At 39.5% G+C, this 18,215-nt stretch overlaps 1 protein-coding gene across 1 annotated transcript; it reads left to right on the top strand.

Annotated features, from left to right (window-relative positions):
* Positions 1-1,362: 1,362 nt before the first annotated feature.
* C1QTNF3 (C1q and TNF related 3) lies at positions 1,363-16,482 on the top strand. Its single transcript, XM_072859952.1, has 6 exons — positions 1,363-1,650; positions 6,689-6,800; positions 9,411-9,565; positions 13,199-13,328; positions 14,780-14,879; positions 16,323-16,482. The coding sequence occupies exons 1-6, from the start codon at positions 1,363-1,365 to the stop codon at positions 16,480-16,482; spliced, it is 945 nt and encodes a 314-aa protein (XP_072716053.1).
* Positions 16,483-18,215: the final 1,733 nt, after the last annotated feature.

Genomic DNA, 18,215 nt, shown 5'->3' with positions numbered 1-18,215 from the left:
GACTACCTTCTGGATGGACGAAACCTTCATCACCATCCCAACCTTAGCCTCATGCTCTAAAAACAACCACTGTAGCACCCTGCACCACAACCCTCACATTTTTGTCAGGCAACTGAACAAGAAGGAGAAGAAAATTGAAACCAAGTAGGATAATTTAGGGCCACAGAACACCTGAGAGGTCACAGAGGAGCCCCAACCAAACGCTAAGCAGGGTGGTCAGCCTTGAACAACTTGAGTATGAGGTAGTTCATCGCATTGCAGGGCCAGGGATCCTTCCCTGGGGCTGATGCCTTCAGTGATGTTGTTGTAGCCATGTACTGGTGAAGTGTTTCTCACAGACCAAGGAGCTACTTTCTTTTGAGAAGGCTGGGTGTGTGTATGTGGATGCATTTGCAGAACTGCATTCTGCAGTTGTGGCTTTCTAGAGGATACTAGTGGGTGGTTCAAAAAATATAATAAGGATATTATTATACATATATAATTTGATTCTTTTAGTCTGAAATAAGCCCCTGGTAAATTTATATTTACTTGGCAGCGAAGATATAAAACTTGGTTTGGCAGTTGCATTTAGCAAAACACTGGGAACTCAAGGGAAAAAATATTGCCTGGCTGAGTAGGTTGAACTAATGCTGAGAAATGGGGCTCTGTGAATCTGAATTCAACCCAGTTTTTCAGAGCTACTAACCCAGTCTCCTTCCACTGTTGGCCAACCGACAGAAATTCAATATTTTTCTTTCAGTGAATGAAAAGCATAGTCAGAAACAGCCATTGGGTCAGGATCATATGCAAAAGCTCCTCTTGTGCTTTTGTTTCCTAATTGCTCTTGGAAGGATTTTTGGGACTGGGCTGACGCAGTTGTGTGTGTGAATTTCCTGGCAAATAAGGAAGGTGACTGTGTCCAAAAGACATTTAAGAGTGTGAATTCACAGCCTTTCCATGTCTAATCAAGGAGCGTAAACCATTAGCCACATGTTCTCCATTTCCATCACATTTTTTCACACTTAAACAAAAACATGCCAAAGAAAAGGTGATACATTTTTTAATGCCCCCAAATAGGAACCACGGGAGTCCGTTAAATGCTGTGGTCACTTCCAGCATACAAATCAATTTTCCTTGTGGTGGTGAAGTGGTGAATAATGCCTGGTTTGTTTAAAGGAGCATGACTGATTTTGGATGAAGGATCCTGTCACTTTGGCATTTTTAGTTTTATTTATTGCACGCAACCGTATAAAACCTGGTACTAGTCTCAGTGCCAGGCTTACTAGTGGAAAAGCTGAAAGGACCACATAACTCCTGGTGCAGCAAAGAGGTTCTCCTTCTGCAAGGCATTTGCTGGACTCCTGAAAAATTATTTTGAATAACATGGCAGAGAAGGATTTCATCAGTTGGCATCTACTGGCTTTATTTTTTCTTCCATTTTGCCTGTGTCAAGATGAATACATGGAGGTGAGCAGAAGATCTTATAAACCAGTGGCCAAAGTATTGCAAAGTCATCACCAGACTGGCCATAAAGGTTCCAGAAGCAGGGAAATATTGAAACAGCGGAGTCAACTTATAGAGTGGACTGTTGATAATAGCACTTCTACAGACCAAAAAGTCCTGAGACCAGAGGTAGATGATGTAGAACTGACTACCTCAGATAGAGTCCAGGTACTCTGAATTAATCTTCTAAAGATATCTTTAAAGCTAATGAGATCTTTTTTTTTTTTGCTAAGATTATTAGTGATATATTTATGAAATTATTTTTATTAAAGCTGTGTATTGGTCTGTATCCTGCTGGGTTGCTTTATAGGATCTTTTAATGAGCTGGTAGAATCAGCAGTGGTTGGGGACACTGGTTTCAACTAGACAGCAGCTGTTTGTTTTGCTGAAACTCTGATCCTGTGCAATCTTATATTCTGATATACAGTCTCTTAATGATTTCAAGGTATTACTTATTTAATATATTAAAGTTTTAGATTCTGTTAACTCATTTGGATGTGAAGGAAAATTACAGAATTTATAGAGGAATTTGGAAAGATTCAAATATCAGAGAATAACTTTACTTGAAAATTATGTATATAAAGTATATTCTTTTGAGCTTGAGACAAACATAATGAAATTCTGAGTGTTCAAAAATTTTATTCTAAGCAATAGCTTGAAAAAAACAGATACTAATGTAATGGGTAGATTTAACAATATATATCAACTTGACAGTTTCAGAGGAAAAAAGGCTTGGAATGTAACTCTAAATCATCTGTAGTATCTGCGTTTTAACCTGGGAATCTTTCTATGCCTTCTACATGGCATTTTAGATATTATAGTCATTAGCTCACAGCAAAGGAAAAATGGCATAATTTGATTATACATAAAATATTGCATTCCAAATTTAAAAGTAAAAATCTGAAGGGCAGAAGATGAAGCTTTTTCTAGCACTAGGCAAAACAAAATTCCACTCAAATGAAATTTTTTTGATGTTTTTTAGAAACAACAAGAACGTGAGTGTTTTGTTCCTATTGCTGATACAAATGTTTGAGTCCTGTATAGTTCACCTTCATTTGTTTTTTAAAATTCTTTCAGATCAAGCTATGATATTTTGAATTCCAAAAATCATGGACATGCAGACAAGTGTTGAATAATAACCTACTTCACGATAAGCAGATAGGAGATTTGATTTTAATCATGTCCTAGGCTTGAAGAACTGAAACACACCCAAGTATAGGGATAGGTTTAATCCACCACTACATTCCCTGTATTTAAATTTCATGGTGTTTTGCATTTCATATTTCTTGGGCAGGAGTTATATGTTCCACCAGTGCAATAGATCAAAACTCAGCAAAACAGATATTTAACTGTAGGTATGTTAAATTGCACTTGCAGTATATAAACAGTGTAAACCATCAGATATATAGTCCAATGAGCCAGCTGGTGTGTGCATACCTCTTTACTGCAGAGAGAATTGTGCAGCTGCATACCACAGACCATATATTATTGGTACTTAAAGAAGATTCCCCTCTAACTCAACATAATTTCAGATAATGCAGGATTTAATACAAAATTGCAACTTTTTTAGGGGTCAAACTCTCCCTCACAGAAAGTGTCACTGTGTTTGGGGTGCATATGTCTCTCCTCAGAGAGTTTAATGCAACATGTTTGGAGTTGCCTGCTGGGGGAAGAGGCTGTGACATTAAAACTGAGCCCAGCGAGTACAGCTGATGGCAGTCATTTACCTGCCAGACCCTCTCTAAGAAGCCATCTTTCCTGGGGAAATGATGCAATTTTTGGCTTACTGAAATGAAATGGAGCATTAGCAGATGCATGACAGGGATAATTCATCACAGAGTGGCTGACGCAATAGGTATTTTCTATCTCTATACTTCAGGGATTTCCAGACAGAGGAGGAACAAAGGTGGCACAGACATGTTTTAATTCATGTCAAACCTCTCTCTTCCCCTTGAGCTATCTGAAAGCTGTTTCACCCCTCAGTCCCTACTTGATTATCTTAGCTCTGGCTGGAGAATTTCACTCTCTTGCTAAAGTGTTTTAATGGTCCCATTCCCTGTTGTGGAATAGAGACAATAGCATTGGTCTTTGCTGGATTGGGTACAAGGCCAGTTTCCATGCTGCTGGTAACTTGCGCAAAACAAAACGTGCATTTTTCAAGCATAAGAACCCTTAGTGACTGGGGACAGCCATGCCAGACGCATTCTTCCTTTTCAAGTTGCTCTTGGAAAACCTTTGGGTAGCCCTCAACCTACTGGTGTTTTACCCTCAACTTTGGCAATTTTGGTTTGTTTAATTCTTTGCTAGAGAAGGGGCATGGATGGCCTCAGTGCCCACAGAGACATGCTATTCTGCGTTCAGAACAGGAGCCAAGAATAGTGGATGTACATTACTTGTCTTCTGTATTGTCTTAGACAATATAACAGAAAACCATAAAATTAATCAGGAAGTGAAAAAGGGCTGGGTCTCCAATATGATTCGTTCGCAGCTTTAAGTTAAGAGAATTTTATAGACCATCTGGTGCCTAGAACTGCCTCCTACATACTAAATCATAGGAAATTCAGCAAAAGCCTCAGAAATAATTCTAGTTTTCTATCTGTATTAGGATATCAATGTGGCAGATGCATTTCACAAACTCCTAAATCATATTCATGTTCTGAGAGCAATGCCAAAGATTCATTGTGCAATAAAATTTATGTGTAAACGGCTGCATAGGACACCTTTGGCAAGTAGGTTGTAATTAATCTCTCTGTCCCATTTGAGTGTAATTTTACTTTAGGAACAGGTTTTCCCTTTAAATGTACTCTTCATGAAGTTCTTTGTTTTTAGACATTAAAAGAGTATCCTGAATATTCACTGTTCTTGGCAGCTGACTGTGAACATTTTTTTCCTCCTAGTCAAAGGATCAGTAAAAATAATAAGTCAACACTACTTTATGACTTGCATAAGTAGTTATTTTGAAGTCAGTGGAACTGTTCTAATACAACCAGGCAGGCAGGACTTGCCTCATTTCACACGTAATAACCTGCTGAGCTTTTCGAGAGGTAAATGCCAAATAGCATTTGGTTATGACCAGCACTAGTATCTATTTTATGATAAGATAGCTGGTTAGCTAATAATGTCATTCAGGATTTCAGTGCATTGGGTAAAAAACAAATCTCAACTGCACAGAGAGAGTCTCACGTGCAGTCCAGTTTGCTGGTTTCATGCTTCGCTTACCTATAATCCACAGCTCCAAGTCTTTGGATATTTCTAGGCTGATATGAGTTATTTGCTCTTGGCAGTTATGTATGTCATTTACCTTCTCATTTAATATGAATATGAAGCACCATCACAAAAGAGCTGGAGATTTTAATCCCAGTGCAACACTCAACATTAGCATTTCAGGTGGTGCAAAATGCTTGTGCAATTCCAGTCCTCTTGTACTTGGCTCCCCTTCAAGGGCTGAAAATGAGATGAAAGCAGGGCTACTTCTTCTCTCATATTAGGAAAGCTTTAAACAGTGTGTCTGGTGATTGTCAGTTATGTTCTTCCTTACAACTGGGAGAGATAAAACAGCAAGAAAGAGACAAACAGGTTCTCCAGGAACAGACAGTCCCACAGGCAGAACTCATTTTTCTCATAAAATATAGACCTTATCAAGAATTAAGGTAAAAAGCATAGTATTGACCAAACCCCCATAAATATGAAGCCCTTCTGCCCACCGGAAAGTCTTAACATATCCATAATTCTTTGAATATGACGCGTATTTGTTGAGCTGTCAGGTCAGCCTTTATTCCCATGGTAGCTCCACTGTTGGCAGTTCCAGCTGGAGAGGGCATGTGTCTGTCCCGTTGGAGGAGTTGCAGTATTTTGGTGGCATGAAAGGGGTTTTCTGTATCCATAAACATAAACTCCCAAGCCTCTTGAAATTAATGAATTCGGGGGGTGTGTTTGGTATTGTTCAAAACATGGGCAGAAAGCTCTACTGTTTCAGATCAAGCCAGCTGGTGACCTTGAGGGCAGGAATACAGCACACCTATACGTTCATTTGGCAGCTCCTATCCCACCAGAGGCTCGTTTTCTGCCGTTAAACCAATAAGTCTGCATTAGGCAAGTAATTCAAGGATGATCAAGACGAGTGAAAAGAAAGGGAAGGAAGACAAACAGTAGAATGATTAGGGAAAAGTAGCAGTCAGACTGGTGTGACTATCCCCCTCCAGAATTTAAGAACTGCAGATGTGCACCTCAGGATAATAGCAAAGAATTGCAGGGAAAAAGAAACAAAGAAGGAGAAATGAGAAGGAGGTAGAGAAATAAAATCAAACCCTGGACCTCTACCTCGGCTGACCCATCGGAAGATTTGTGATCGCTAAATCATCGCAAGAGCCTAGTTACCAAATCCATCCAGGATTGAATGAAACTTAATTAGTAAAAATACAATAATTTGGGAAATAAAAGCACTGAAGAAAAACTATTATCAAGCTATTATTACAGTAGCTGAGCTGTGTATAATAAACTCATTAGTTTATTTACGCTGCTATATCGGTTTCCGCATATAAACAGGTTTTCATAGTTACACACCTGCAACTACAAATAATCAAATGTCCGCAACACCAGGTGTTGTGGTCAGTTCAAATTTTTGTCATGTATCTTGGCACTTTTTTAGGTTCTTGCCACTTTAGTAGCCTGTAAATATGCAAGTCTGGGGCCATGAACAGGAATATGCTGCACAGACATTTTTGAACATCTCCTTCAGGCAGTCCAACACAGTTTTCTTTATGTTTAGTGGAGGACAGTTCATTTCTGAAGGTCAAATGAAGTCCCTTGTGTCCTACCACTCATTACATAGGCTTGTTTGTCAAGAAAGGTCAGCTGAAATGTGGGATCAGTGAAAAGCAGGATAGGAACCTAACAGAAATATTCATCTAACTTTCATTACTTGGTATTATTTTATTTTCAAAACCCTAATTATTTGACAGTACAAGTCGGGTTTTTTTAATATTCATATAGCTCTTAGAACACTTGAAGAGCTATTCCCTTAAATCTTCCAAAAATAACATCTTCAGGGACAACCCAAGTATGGGAGATTTCAGCCCAGATAAGTGTTGTGAAAACTTAGCAAGTATATAAACAAAGAATATATAATGAAGACCCTGTAAATGACAGGCATATGATTGATGCTCTCCATGAATGAGCTATTTAAAGCTTATTTTTGTGCACTTAGCCCCCTCAAACTGGACCGCAGAATCCAGACTGTAGTTCCTGCTGCCGTGGTGACTTTGGAGTTCGACTGTACCAAGGGCCCCCAGGACCTCCCGGGCCCCCTGGGATGCCAGGTAAAGATGAAGTTTAATTGATTTTTTTGATCAGTCTAATTACAGGCTATAAATTACAGGGTATTCTATGAAATATCAGCAAATGGTCCAAACATCAGTATTTGGGGACATATTCAGAAACAAGTTTTTCTGTCATTTCTGGGGGACAGAGATTTTCAGTTAGAGTCTAAAGTCTTTTCCAGTGAAAATCCCTTTGTTATTAAAATTCAGCTTTCACAAATTCATACTGAAAGTAATCTCATTACTTTTCTGGGGCAAATTGGTCTCTCTTCTCAAAGCAGCATGAAGCTTCCATTAAAGTTGGAAGAACTTGTTCTCTGGAGTTGATTATTGCGATCACCTTTGAATATCCAGCTATGCTATTGTGTACTGTATTCAGGAACTTTTTTCATCTAGCGTACTGCTAGCCGATATTTTACAGAGACACACATGCTTTTATTCAATCATAGAAATTTCTTCTTTTCCTTCTTTCTTCTTGTCTTCCATAATAAAAAGTCCCTTTTTTTTTTACATTAAAAATGCACACAGAAGAACAGGATACACAAGAAAAGGGTATACTTCAATCTGATAATTGCTATGGAAAAAGAAGAGCCTAGAGAAGGGAAAAAGATAGTTGCATGTTGGTGTAAGTTTGTTACAGCAGCTACCTTCAGGGATTTGAAAGTCACCTTTCCTAAAGCAGACATATAATGTAAATGAACATGTCACTGACTGACAGATTTGTCTCCTCTTCAAAAGCTTACATCTTCTGTTATCACAACAAAAATGCAATTTCATAATCCTTCTCTCACAAATGTACTGACAGTAACAGACATGACCATACACAAAAAAAATTAATGTAGTGATTTTCGGTAGAAACAGTTTACAGTAACACTTAAATCTGACGGTTATGAAGTTAAATCCGAGTTAATGAAGTGTTTCAATAACTAGCTTCAGCTGGCAAAATATTGAAATAAATTGTTACTTTGACATTTGGGTATTAGGCAAAACAAGGTAATAGGCATATTTGGTATTAGCCTGCTGTAAGCTATTCATGCACCGACCCTTTATAAACATACTATTGACCATTACAGAAGTAAGAGAAATCTAATGGTGAGGCCTCTTGTGCAGAAATATTGCATTACATATTAATAAATTGTTGGCTTCTTAGAAGCAGGACACAATTTTGTATTAGACCCACACTTTCAAGGCTGCAGTGGATATACTGGGACACAGCCCAGTCCCAGCTTTGCCCTTTCCTCATGCGAGGATGTATCTCAGTCACACTTCTTGTCACCACAGGATGCCACAAATGTATGGCCGACAGCAACCTTCTGCACCCTGGAATTCCTCTGTCTCCATCATCTGCTGCATTTCATATCATTGTGCCTGTAAGGGGAACGACAACAGCTCCTTTTCCCTTGATTGAATCAACTGTCGCTTGCAGACTTCTGTTCTGAAGCGGTAGAGAAGTAGTTCCAGCTTTACATGAAGGATCATTCTTGTTATTTTTAAGAGTTACTGATTCCTCTACCCAAACAAAAATTTGCTTAATTTCTTCCACCATTTAGCTTCCTTGTTTTAAGGATTTTTTTTTCTCAATACAAAAACTCTGAAGAATCACTTAATCATTAGATTTGATCTATCAAACAACACCATTCTTCTTGTAAATTTATAACCAGAGTGACTAACCAGAGAACAAGCAGAGTGGTAAAGAATCTAATTTCAATTCAGGTAGAATTAGAACAATGACAACACTAATTAATCCCCTGAGTAATTACTTGAAAGGTCAAGCTTTTGCTTCAGGTAGGCATAATAATTGCTCAGTGATTCTAGCCAACTTTAAAAGTTTGTCAGTTGCATAGACATTTGCTCAGTAATTTCCTCAGTAAACATCAGGAAGTAAGTCATACTTACTTATTCCTGCAGATGCAGGAATATGTTTTTATAATGACCCTTTTTACAAGAAGCCATCTCAGAAAAGCTTCATTGTAAAAATTTTGTCTTTCTTTAAATCTAGGAGCATGCAATCAATCAATCCCTTCAAGCTAACCAGCACCCTGAGAATGCACACTCTCCTCTTTTCGGCACAGATGGGTCTTTTAGCTTGTTAAAGGCTACAGCCATTCTTCATTTGTGTAGACATGTTTTAAAGACAGCAAAATGTTACTCAGAATTATCTTATCCTATACTAATAAACTTAAATTATCAGGAAATAAGTTTTTACACAAAAGGAAAAGCAAGAGTGCTTATGCAGGCTACCCGGTATGCATCAATAGGCAGTGCCTTTCGCTTTCATTGCGCCTCTCATCCACTGAGGTCTTGTCCTTGCACATCTCCCCAACAACACAATGACTTGAGACATTGGCAGTTTATACAGCAACACCAAGATAGCATGAGAGTTAACTCTGAAACATCAATCTATATCCTTCTGGAAATTTGCTCATCAAAACCTTCACCTTCAGCTTAACCACACAGCTGTTTCTTACCCATGGCAGCTCAACCTGGGTTTTATGGTGCTGAAAAGTCTATGTTATGCAAACTGGTGGAAAAGGACCCTGTCGCAGTTATGTGTTAAAATATATTATATGAAATTACTTAAGTTAAACAGAAAGGTCTGTTTCCTTCAAGGAAATCATGGAAACAATGGAAATAATGGAGCAACTGGCCAGGAAGGAGCCAAAGGTGAGAAAGGAGACAAAGGAGATATGGGACCGAGGGGAGAACGTGGCCACCATGGACCCAAAGGCGAGAAGGGTTACCCTGGGATTCCCCCAGAGCTACAGGTACAAAATCTCTGGCTTGTGTTGGCTGCAACAGTTTCAGGTTATGGTTTTCTTCTCTGAAAAGCAGCACCTAACTACTGTAAGATACTTAAGAAGCAAATCCCTCTGTAAATTAGTACAGTGAGAGACATATATAGCCCTTGTCATGACTGCCAAATGTGTTCTGCCAGATCTTCCTGGAAAAGAAAGACATCAGGGCTTAGTCTTTCTTTAGAGTAAGAATCTAGCTGAGAAATGGGCAGGAAGGAACAGATATAGTTCACTTTTATGGCAGAAAGCCAGTATCTGGGTCATTAAAGGAGAATAGTGGGGACTGTAATTTTCCTATCAAGCTGTATTGCATACATAATGTGCTTCCTATGGCACCTGAAAAGAGTAAAGGAGTCACTCAGGCGCATGCTTCTCAGGTCAGTCAGGCTTTGTGAGATTCTCAGAAGCATATGTATCCAACTCCTCAAAGTATGGGGACAAAACCTCTGAGTGCAGACAGAAGTCCTCTGGTTTTGAAAAATACCTGTCAGTAGCTATCTGTGGTTTTATATGTCTAGATACCTTAAATAGGTAGAGAAGCAGGTAGGTTCTGCTATGAATGAACTATCCAAAAGCCAGATGAGCATTAAAACATGGGTTCAAGCCTGAGCTCATAAGCTTTGCTGAGGGATGGGATATATTTGTTTGGGCTCAGCACTCTGTTGGCATAGTCCCATAGCTTTTGCATTAGAGTTTCTTCATGTCCCAGGAATCTGGCAGATGGCAGAGAGCTTAGGTATATCTATCTATCTATCTATCTATCTATCTATCTATATATACCTGCAGTACAGCAGAGGCATGGTGTAGTTCTGTCCCTAAGGCAACTGAAAGTAAATGGGACTTTGATAACTAAGGCCCTTGGTTGCTGTTGCAAAGGGGATTTAAAAGAGTTGTCCACACTGTAAACTGCAGTGTAGCAATATACGAGCAGTTCACCTGCAGCAGCAGGAAGACGTGACTATCTCTATGATGTGGCGCAGCTAAGGTGCTACAGGCAAGATTTAGATGCATGGCAAGCCTTTGAGATGTATCCCTTCTGGTCTGCAGCTGCCACTGTGGAAGGGGCTTCTGTAGGTCAGATCAGCCAGCCCTGTGTGTGGGAATCCTAAAGTACTTCAGATGGCACTAGGTGCATTTGCGTGGGCAAGTGATTGCAGTCAGATTCAGCTCCAGAGAGCCTACATGTGAGGGAAGCATCTCTGCTCCCATTACAATTACTGAGGACCTAGAAGAACAACTCAGCTTAATCTGACAGTCACCGCTGCTTTTGGGCAAATGGGACTTCAGACACCACAGAGTATATCGAACTCCAGAAACTATAAGGGAGTTTACATCCTCACTCACACATACACACTTTAATGGAAATCCCATTTCCAAATACTCTGACTATGGGGAAAACTGAAGTTCTGATCTATTTACAGATCTACACCTTTTAACTGAAGGATACTGTTTCCTAATAACAGTCATTCATATATGTTTTATATCCTCATGAAACACATGCAAATTAACAGCAAAATCAACAGTACAACCAACGTGTGCAGTGTGGGAAAATGGCTTTGGATTTCTTGGCATTGTGCGTGTTTGAATTCTCCACTGTAGGCTGCATGAAGATAGGATAATTGCACAGAATAAAATTCACAATGAAAATAGTTTCCAAAATGACTGGACTTTTGTAATAAAGCAGAATTATTTTAGTATTTTTAAAGAATTAACTGGAATTAACATTATAGCTGAATATTGTAAAAACATATTTGTTGTAATTACATTCAACATAAATCCTTTTGCAATTTTAAAATGAGCTATCAGCATTTTTTTCTTACCTAAAGATAGTGGTAGTAATTTAATTAAAACTGAATAATGAAAGACGATGAATAACAAAAGCTCATATTGCTATACCTATTTCCAAGTAGAATTCCATCACTGTTTTTAACAGATGTGTTTAAAAATTCATTACACAGTATCGTGTATAATTTCTTGTTAACATCATGCTTACGAATTTTAGAGCGGGTGTCGGTAGAGGAGAAAACACTTTTGAATACAATACTGATTTAAGTACAGGATTATTTTGAAAGACTTGGCATGTCCATGTTGATCTGCTACTTCAAAATGAGACCTGGGGAGAAAGGACATCTTTTTCAACTCTTCTGATCAGCCAAGCTGATCAGAGACCTAAGCTGAGTCAGCCAAGCTGACCCCAAGCTACAAGAAAAGTAGCTTGGGGTCAAAGAGACTGTGAAATGGAATCTAGACAAAAAGTAATAAATTCCATCACGCTGCCATTGCAGCTGCTTTCCTTTAACACATGATGAACTTTGATGTGATCCTGGCTGAGAAGCAAGAAGTTAACAATTTGCCGTCATAGAAAATGCATCCATGCAGGGATAAGGAAAATCAGCCCAAGCTTTCAGCTCACATCTGGAGCAACTCAAATTTCTGAGCAGACAGCTAATGATTTCCATTGTTGGATCCAGACTTGCATTTGATTTTGCCTGTTTTGGTTTTGTTCTCATTTGGATCTGAAATCAAAAGAACTTTGGGGTGGGTTTTTTTTAATACTAGTATAGCTGCAATCTCACGAAAAAAGTCATTTTTGACAGTAAATGGCACTTATGTCAAAATGTCAAAATGACAAAAATGCCATTTTGGGCAGTAACAACTGTAATGAAACACTTCTCATCTAAGAAGTTAAGAGATAGAGATAAAACAGCAAGTCACTATGTGACCTTCTGGCACCCAGGTGCAGCAATTCTGCCTGTACCCTGTTTACTGACAGCCAGATGGGGGGATCCCAGACCCACAGAAGAGGTAACCCCCTTCCCCACCCATGCAAGTTGGCAGGGTCGTTCCCTGCTATCTTGCTGAGGGTAATTTGAATTGTCCAATGTGGGAGGTTTTCCACCGCTTCCTATGAAACATTTTCCACAGCCAATACACCCCACTGCAAGAAGTGTAACATGAAGTTGAAGCACAGTTTTCACTTTCTTAATTTCCTCTTTCAGTCTCCACCACCCTCTGTTGTTGTGACTGAGGGTACAGGGCAACTGGTAAGGGAGAAAAAGCACTGAATGTTGAGTCCCAGCAACTGCACTTCTAGAGGACCTCCAATAAAAGTGCTTAATGTATCTCTGAAGGTAGTTAGCAAGAAACACTAATGTGTATGGATTTTACCAAGCATTATTTATTTCACACATTCAGTTAAAAGCAATATCCAGTCTAAATGCACTGGGGAATATAGAAAAACTAATTAAATCACTTTTGTCAGAAACACCATCCATCTCAATACCAGTTTTCTGTTGCATCATCCTAGAGAGACTTAAAGTAAATAAAATCCCAAACGAAGGTCCTGACCTGCAAACACTTGCCCATACACTTACTTTTACAGTCATGAATAGTCCAATTGAATGTAAGAAGCCTAGTTCTCTTCCAGTTTCATTCAATGGGAGTTTTGTTACTGGAGTTTAATGGCCTTGGAGCAGGCCCTAGAAGAACATCTCTGTCTGGAAAATAAACAGACCGCAAATACAGGAAAAAATTCTGTAGCTGATTCCTCTACACACGTGCATTTCGTGAATGACTGCCTGAATAAGAACTGCGTTTTTGCAGGTTGCATTCATGGCTTCCATGGCTACTCACTTCAGCAACCAGAACAGTGGGATCATCTTCAGTAGTGTTGAAACCAACGTTGGGAATTTTTTTGATGTCATGACTGGGAGATTTGGTGCTCCAGTGAATGGTGAGTGTTTGCAAAACAAAATAATGCAATTCTGGGAGCCATAGGGAGAAGCGTGGTCAATAATAATGAGAAACTAGTTAACTGCCTTTGCACAAGGCACTGATGAGACTCGCTCTGCATAGCTGTTGCTGCCTACTTTCAGGGAAAATGAAATTGGAAACTGAGCATGCCAAGAGAGGGCTTGCCAGCCAGTGAGACTAGTGCTGGCACAAAGGTAGGAGGAAGAGGCATGGCCAGAGCTGGGGAGGAAGCAGGACCATCTGCTTTGAGACCTTTAGCCTTTCAGCCACTGTGATGAGATAACCATGGCCTTGATGTTGCAGCAGCAGCAGCTTCACAGTTGCCTCCTCCACGTCCTGCCTCCAGTCACTCTCTTCATGCCCTTCTTCCCTCACGCCAGTTCAGCTGTGAGCTGGCCTGCAACAGATGTGTGGCTGGAAATGAGGCATTACAGTTTTTCCTGAGTTACTTTTCGGCTGCATCAATCCCCCATCTTACGCAGATGTGGCGCAGGAAGAACAATAGGAGATGGGGGAGGCAGGGCCATAACCAAAAACATGTCTAATCAAAGCCTGAAAACACCTTCCTTCACTTGGCCTTTCTCACCCTGCCATTCATTTACTCACTGCTGTGGGAAATGATATTAAATTAAACAAAAGTCAGGCCCTCCAAGCTTGCTGTACCACATCTTGCTGACAGTTAGGTGCGTGTGTCCTCACAGCTGCTTCCTTTTGAGGTTAATATATATGTGGATGTCAATAAACTTTGACCCAAAATGATTTAATGACTTCAATGCAAATTCCAAGCTCCCACTGAAGGAACCAGGAGCTTGTCTTCCCACCTGCAGGAGTCTTGTACAGCTCGTGACGCATAACATGGTTGCACTGACAATATTGTTGGCACTTTTCAGACAGAGAAAGAGCTAAAAAGAAAAAGGGTGATGGTAAGGGTGTGTTGTGCAAGAAGAGAAAGCAGTGGCTATGTCTGCATTGTTCAGGATGCGGTACAGCCAGGTGAGCAGCAGTGGGTGCTGCTAAAACCACTCATGCCCTGCCTGACCTGGGCACACGCCAGCTGTCCGACAGCCTCTGAGGCTGAGCCCTGGCTGGCCTGGAGGATGCTCTTTTGGGAGAGGGCAGGAGCAAGAAGGTAAGGGGTCACTGGACTCAGCCCCCGGGAAATTTTCCTTTCAGTGAGAAGGAAGGGATGAGCAGTCCTGACATGTTCAAATACAGTTATTTCTCTGGAGCAGGATGTGGCTGAACCCCGGCCATATGCAGAATAAAAATGAATCATATTTTGGCACACTATAAGCAGAAGCAAAATACCCACTGACCACTGGAAGGTAATTTTGGCCTCAGCTGTTATGTTTTCTAATCAAGAAACACAAGTCTGTAGCATGACTACCTCCCTCTATGAAGCAAACACGTTGTATTTGGTAATCTTTTCAGGGGTGTATTTCTTCACCTTCAACATGATGAAACATGAAGATGTGGAGGAAGTGTACGTGTACCTGATGCATAATGGTAATACAGTTTTCAGCTTATATAGGTAAGCGAAGGGCCAGGCCATTTTAATGCAAAAGACATGGTTGCACAGATGTGATAGCTTGCTCACATTTCAAGAAATATGAAATCGTTCATTTTTTGAAGAAATTCTGTAGGGTAAAATAACCAACAAACTATTGTATTTTGCCCCCCTCAACTTGCAAATTTGGATCATACCTGCCACAGATATGGGACCTAAAATTCAGCCTTGATCACAAGTTTCTCAAAGCTCAGGGGAAAGGAATTAGCATTGCAAGTCAGGGTTGGAGTCCAGCAGTAACATGCTGTAATTCTGCTAAAACATGTCTTCATCCTCATTTTGCCTGTCAGACTAGTAACAGTCTTGTTAAAGATTAGGGGAGAGCAATTTACTTTAAAGGTGGAGAGCATTTAAATTGCAGTAGTAAGGATGAGTAAGAAGCAAAAGTCCACCATTTACTGGCTTTGTTATCATTAGCACACTTGGGAAAAAAAGTCTCTGAACTCTTTATGTCAGCTGGAGGATCATCAAGAACATGATTCATGTCTAGCTTATCAACTTCTATAAGGACCAGGTCAAGAAGCTTGTAGCCAGATGGATATCTGAAAAAAATATGTGTTTGGAAAAAACTATTATTTCTTTAATACGAGCCAGGGGTTTGATGCCAAAAACAAGCTTCTCTCCTGAGCCTGAATAAACAGACACAAAAGCCTAGATTAATCACACTGGATTTTGGGCACTTAGGTGATAGCACATTCATTTAAACTGTCAAGATTTCTTCAACAGCCCGTACCTGAAGCACCACCAAAGAGTGCTTTCATTCCCAATAGATCTTTCCTGCAAAAGAAAAAATATTCCCCCCTGAAGCATTGATGTCAGAAAAGGCAACAGGTGGAAGAAAGGGAACCAACATTCAGGCAAAGCCAGCAGGTTAGCCCATATTGAACTTATCTACATTCCAACGAAAGGCCTCACGATGGAGTGAGCTGCCTGTCTCTGCCCACTGCCTGTGCCAGGAGCTCAGGGGCTCAGCTCACATGAAACTCATGACCTGGAGGCATTTAAAATTAGCTGCAATTAATCCAAGGGAAAAAGAGCATCACAGGAAATCTGGAGTGTTGTGATGAATGAGCAGAGTTTTATTTTAAACAACAAACCTGTTCCTGTGCCCTGGAAACAAGTACATAAGTTAAACTTCCAGAATTTCAGAAAGGAATGAAATTATGCAATTAGGTGCATCATTTAGGTGCAATCAGGTGTAAGGTGCAAAATTTGACTAGGAAATGAAATGCAGAAAGATGCCAGAATTTCCTCATAAAGCTGAAAAAATGTCGGCAAGCCTTTCAAGGAAGTTTTACTCATATAAAGCAGGATAACAATGTGCTTTCTTAGTTCTTTTTTTTTTAGTTGTTTGCTTGATCATTTTTGAGAAACAAAAAACTGACTTGTTAAAATATTCATCCTTAGCTATGAATCAAAAGGGAAAGCAGACACTTCAGGAAACAGTGCTGTGCTAAAACTTGCCAAAGGAGATGAAGTTTGGCTGCGAATGGGAAATGGAGCCCTCCACGGGGACCATCAACGCTTCTCTACCTTTGCTGGGTTTCTTCTTTTTGAAACCAAGTAAAAAAAGAAACAACACAATAGATGTTTATCTGAGGAAACTTCTTTTTTGGAACTGGTATTTTTCTCTGGACTGTGGAATAGCATTACAACATAGAAAGATCAACAAGGCTTGTTTTCATGCAATGCATTACTATTTATGTATCAGAGATGAGCTAAATACATTGGGTAGTTGACACACAGATTCACAGAAGATGTGTTGTCATCTGTGTTGTATCTAGTAAATTGTTAAATGTTGCTAGTGCTCTCTTCTCCAAAGTGACTGAAAAATAAAGGAAAAGGAGTTTAAATAATTTAGAGAGCAGTTTGCGCAGTAAAGTCAATTTTGTCTGTAAATATACTTCAGTTAAGTATATGTCAGGAACTGAACAATTGATTCATGTTTTTCTGTTCATTTATTCAGTCCTTATTACATGTTCATTTAAGTTTGCATCATGGAAACAGGCCTGAATGAATTATAAGTAGGCTCAGCTGAGAGCAGATTTAAAGGAAGACATTTTCACTGGACTAGAATGAACTTTACAAGTAGAAGAAAAAAATGTGAAAATAAAGATGTCAAGGATTCAGTTTTATTGCATTCCCACCTCAAACCTCTGAAGATGTATCTGGTGTCATTTTTCATAGATTTTTAAAACATATTTATGCTCACTCTCTCTCTCTTAAAAAAAGACTGGTAGTAATTCTTGCCTTAGTAGCAGCTTGAAGCTAAGGTATTTTGCTCTGCAGAGTGCAAGGGGATCAGACAGGGGAACTGTAATGTTTCTTCCCAGCCTTCAAATTGTTAAAACCTCATGTAACTGAATGCAAGGTGTCAAAGCACAGGCGTATACGCTGGAGAAGTTGGGATATGCCAACAGCACAAACAGAGAAACACATGCTTTGTGGAGTCTGGAGCTCTTTTAGAAGGATGTACCTTTTAATATTGCATATTTACTTAACAGTGAAGTTGTGGATACAGTTTTCCTACCAGCCTTCCAAGAACCAGTATTTCAGGAAAAGACATTGCAACCTGGCAAAGCAGCAGCTAACCCAGTTCAATATTTAACTGGTAAAAGCAAATGCTGGCTGGCTCAGAAGTTCTGGTCACAGTAAACTGGGCCATTCTTCAGCACTAATATTTGCCACCAGCTTTTCAAACTTTGGGGACCTGAAATCCTGTCTTGCTATTTGCTTTTCATCAGAATCAGCACCAAATATACTAAGACAATACTGAAGTTTGAATGTATCTTCTGCACATTCTGGCTCTCCACACACAAGCTAATGAAATATAAATTACATTTTAATAGACATTACATTTTAACTGGACATTACCTGCCATTAATGTCTAACAAGCAGGTGAGGTTAGGAAAACATTTATTTGAAATTCTTTTATACTGGATACAGATACCAGTAGCACATCAATAGAGCAAATGAATCAAAATCTGCCCTATGAATTTGTATGTCCTTGTACACGTTCCTAGTGTATGTAAACCATGTCTTATGATGAAAAATGCATGTTGATACTTGATGGTTATGACTTGTGATTTTTTAGTTTTACGCATCAACCACTGAAAATATTAGCTTTAATGAACCGTCATCCAATGAGTTTTATTTTTTTCCTTATGAACTTGGGTCAGGTTTCCACCCCATAGGTTTTCAAAACCTGAGAACATGTTATTTTAATAAGCATTTTAGTAACATCCTGGCATGCCTTCAAACTAAAACCCACCCACCAGATAATCAGATAATGTTATTCTT

The sequence above is a fragment of the Ciconia boyciana genome, chromosome 4, assembly GCF_034638445.1.
Source record: "Ciconia boyciana chromosome 4, ASM3463844v1, whole genome shotgun sequence".
Taxonomy (NCBI): domain Eukaryota; kingdom Metazoa; phylum Chordata; class Aves; order Ciconiiformes; family Ciconiidae; genus Ciconia; species Ciconia boyciana.
The sequence above is the reverse complement of the archived record's forward strand: the minus strand, read 5'-3'. Positions and strand labels throughout refer to the sequence as shown.

Coding starts and splice junctions, on each gene's coding strand:
- C1QTNF3 (XM_072859952.1), top strand. CDS start 1,363: ATGGCAGAGAAGGATTTCATCAGTTGGCATCTACTGGCTTTATTTTTT. Junction 9,566..13,198: donor GGATTCCCCCAGAGCTACAG/GTACAAAATCTC, acceptor GCGTTTTTGCAG/GTTGCATTCATGGCTTCCAT. Junction 13,329..14,779: donor ATTTGGTGCTCCAGTGAATG/GTGAGTGTTTGC, acceptor TAATCTTTTCAG/GGGTGTATTTCTTCACCTTC.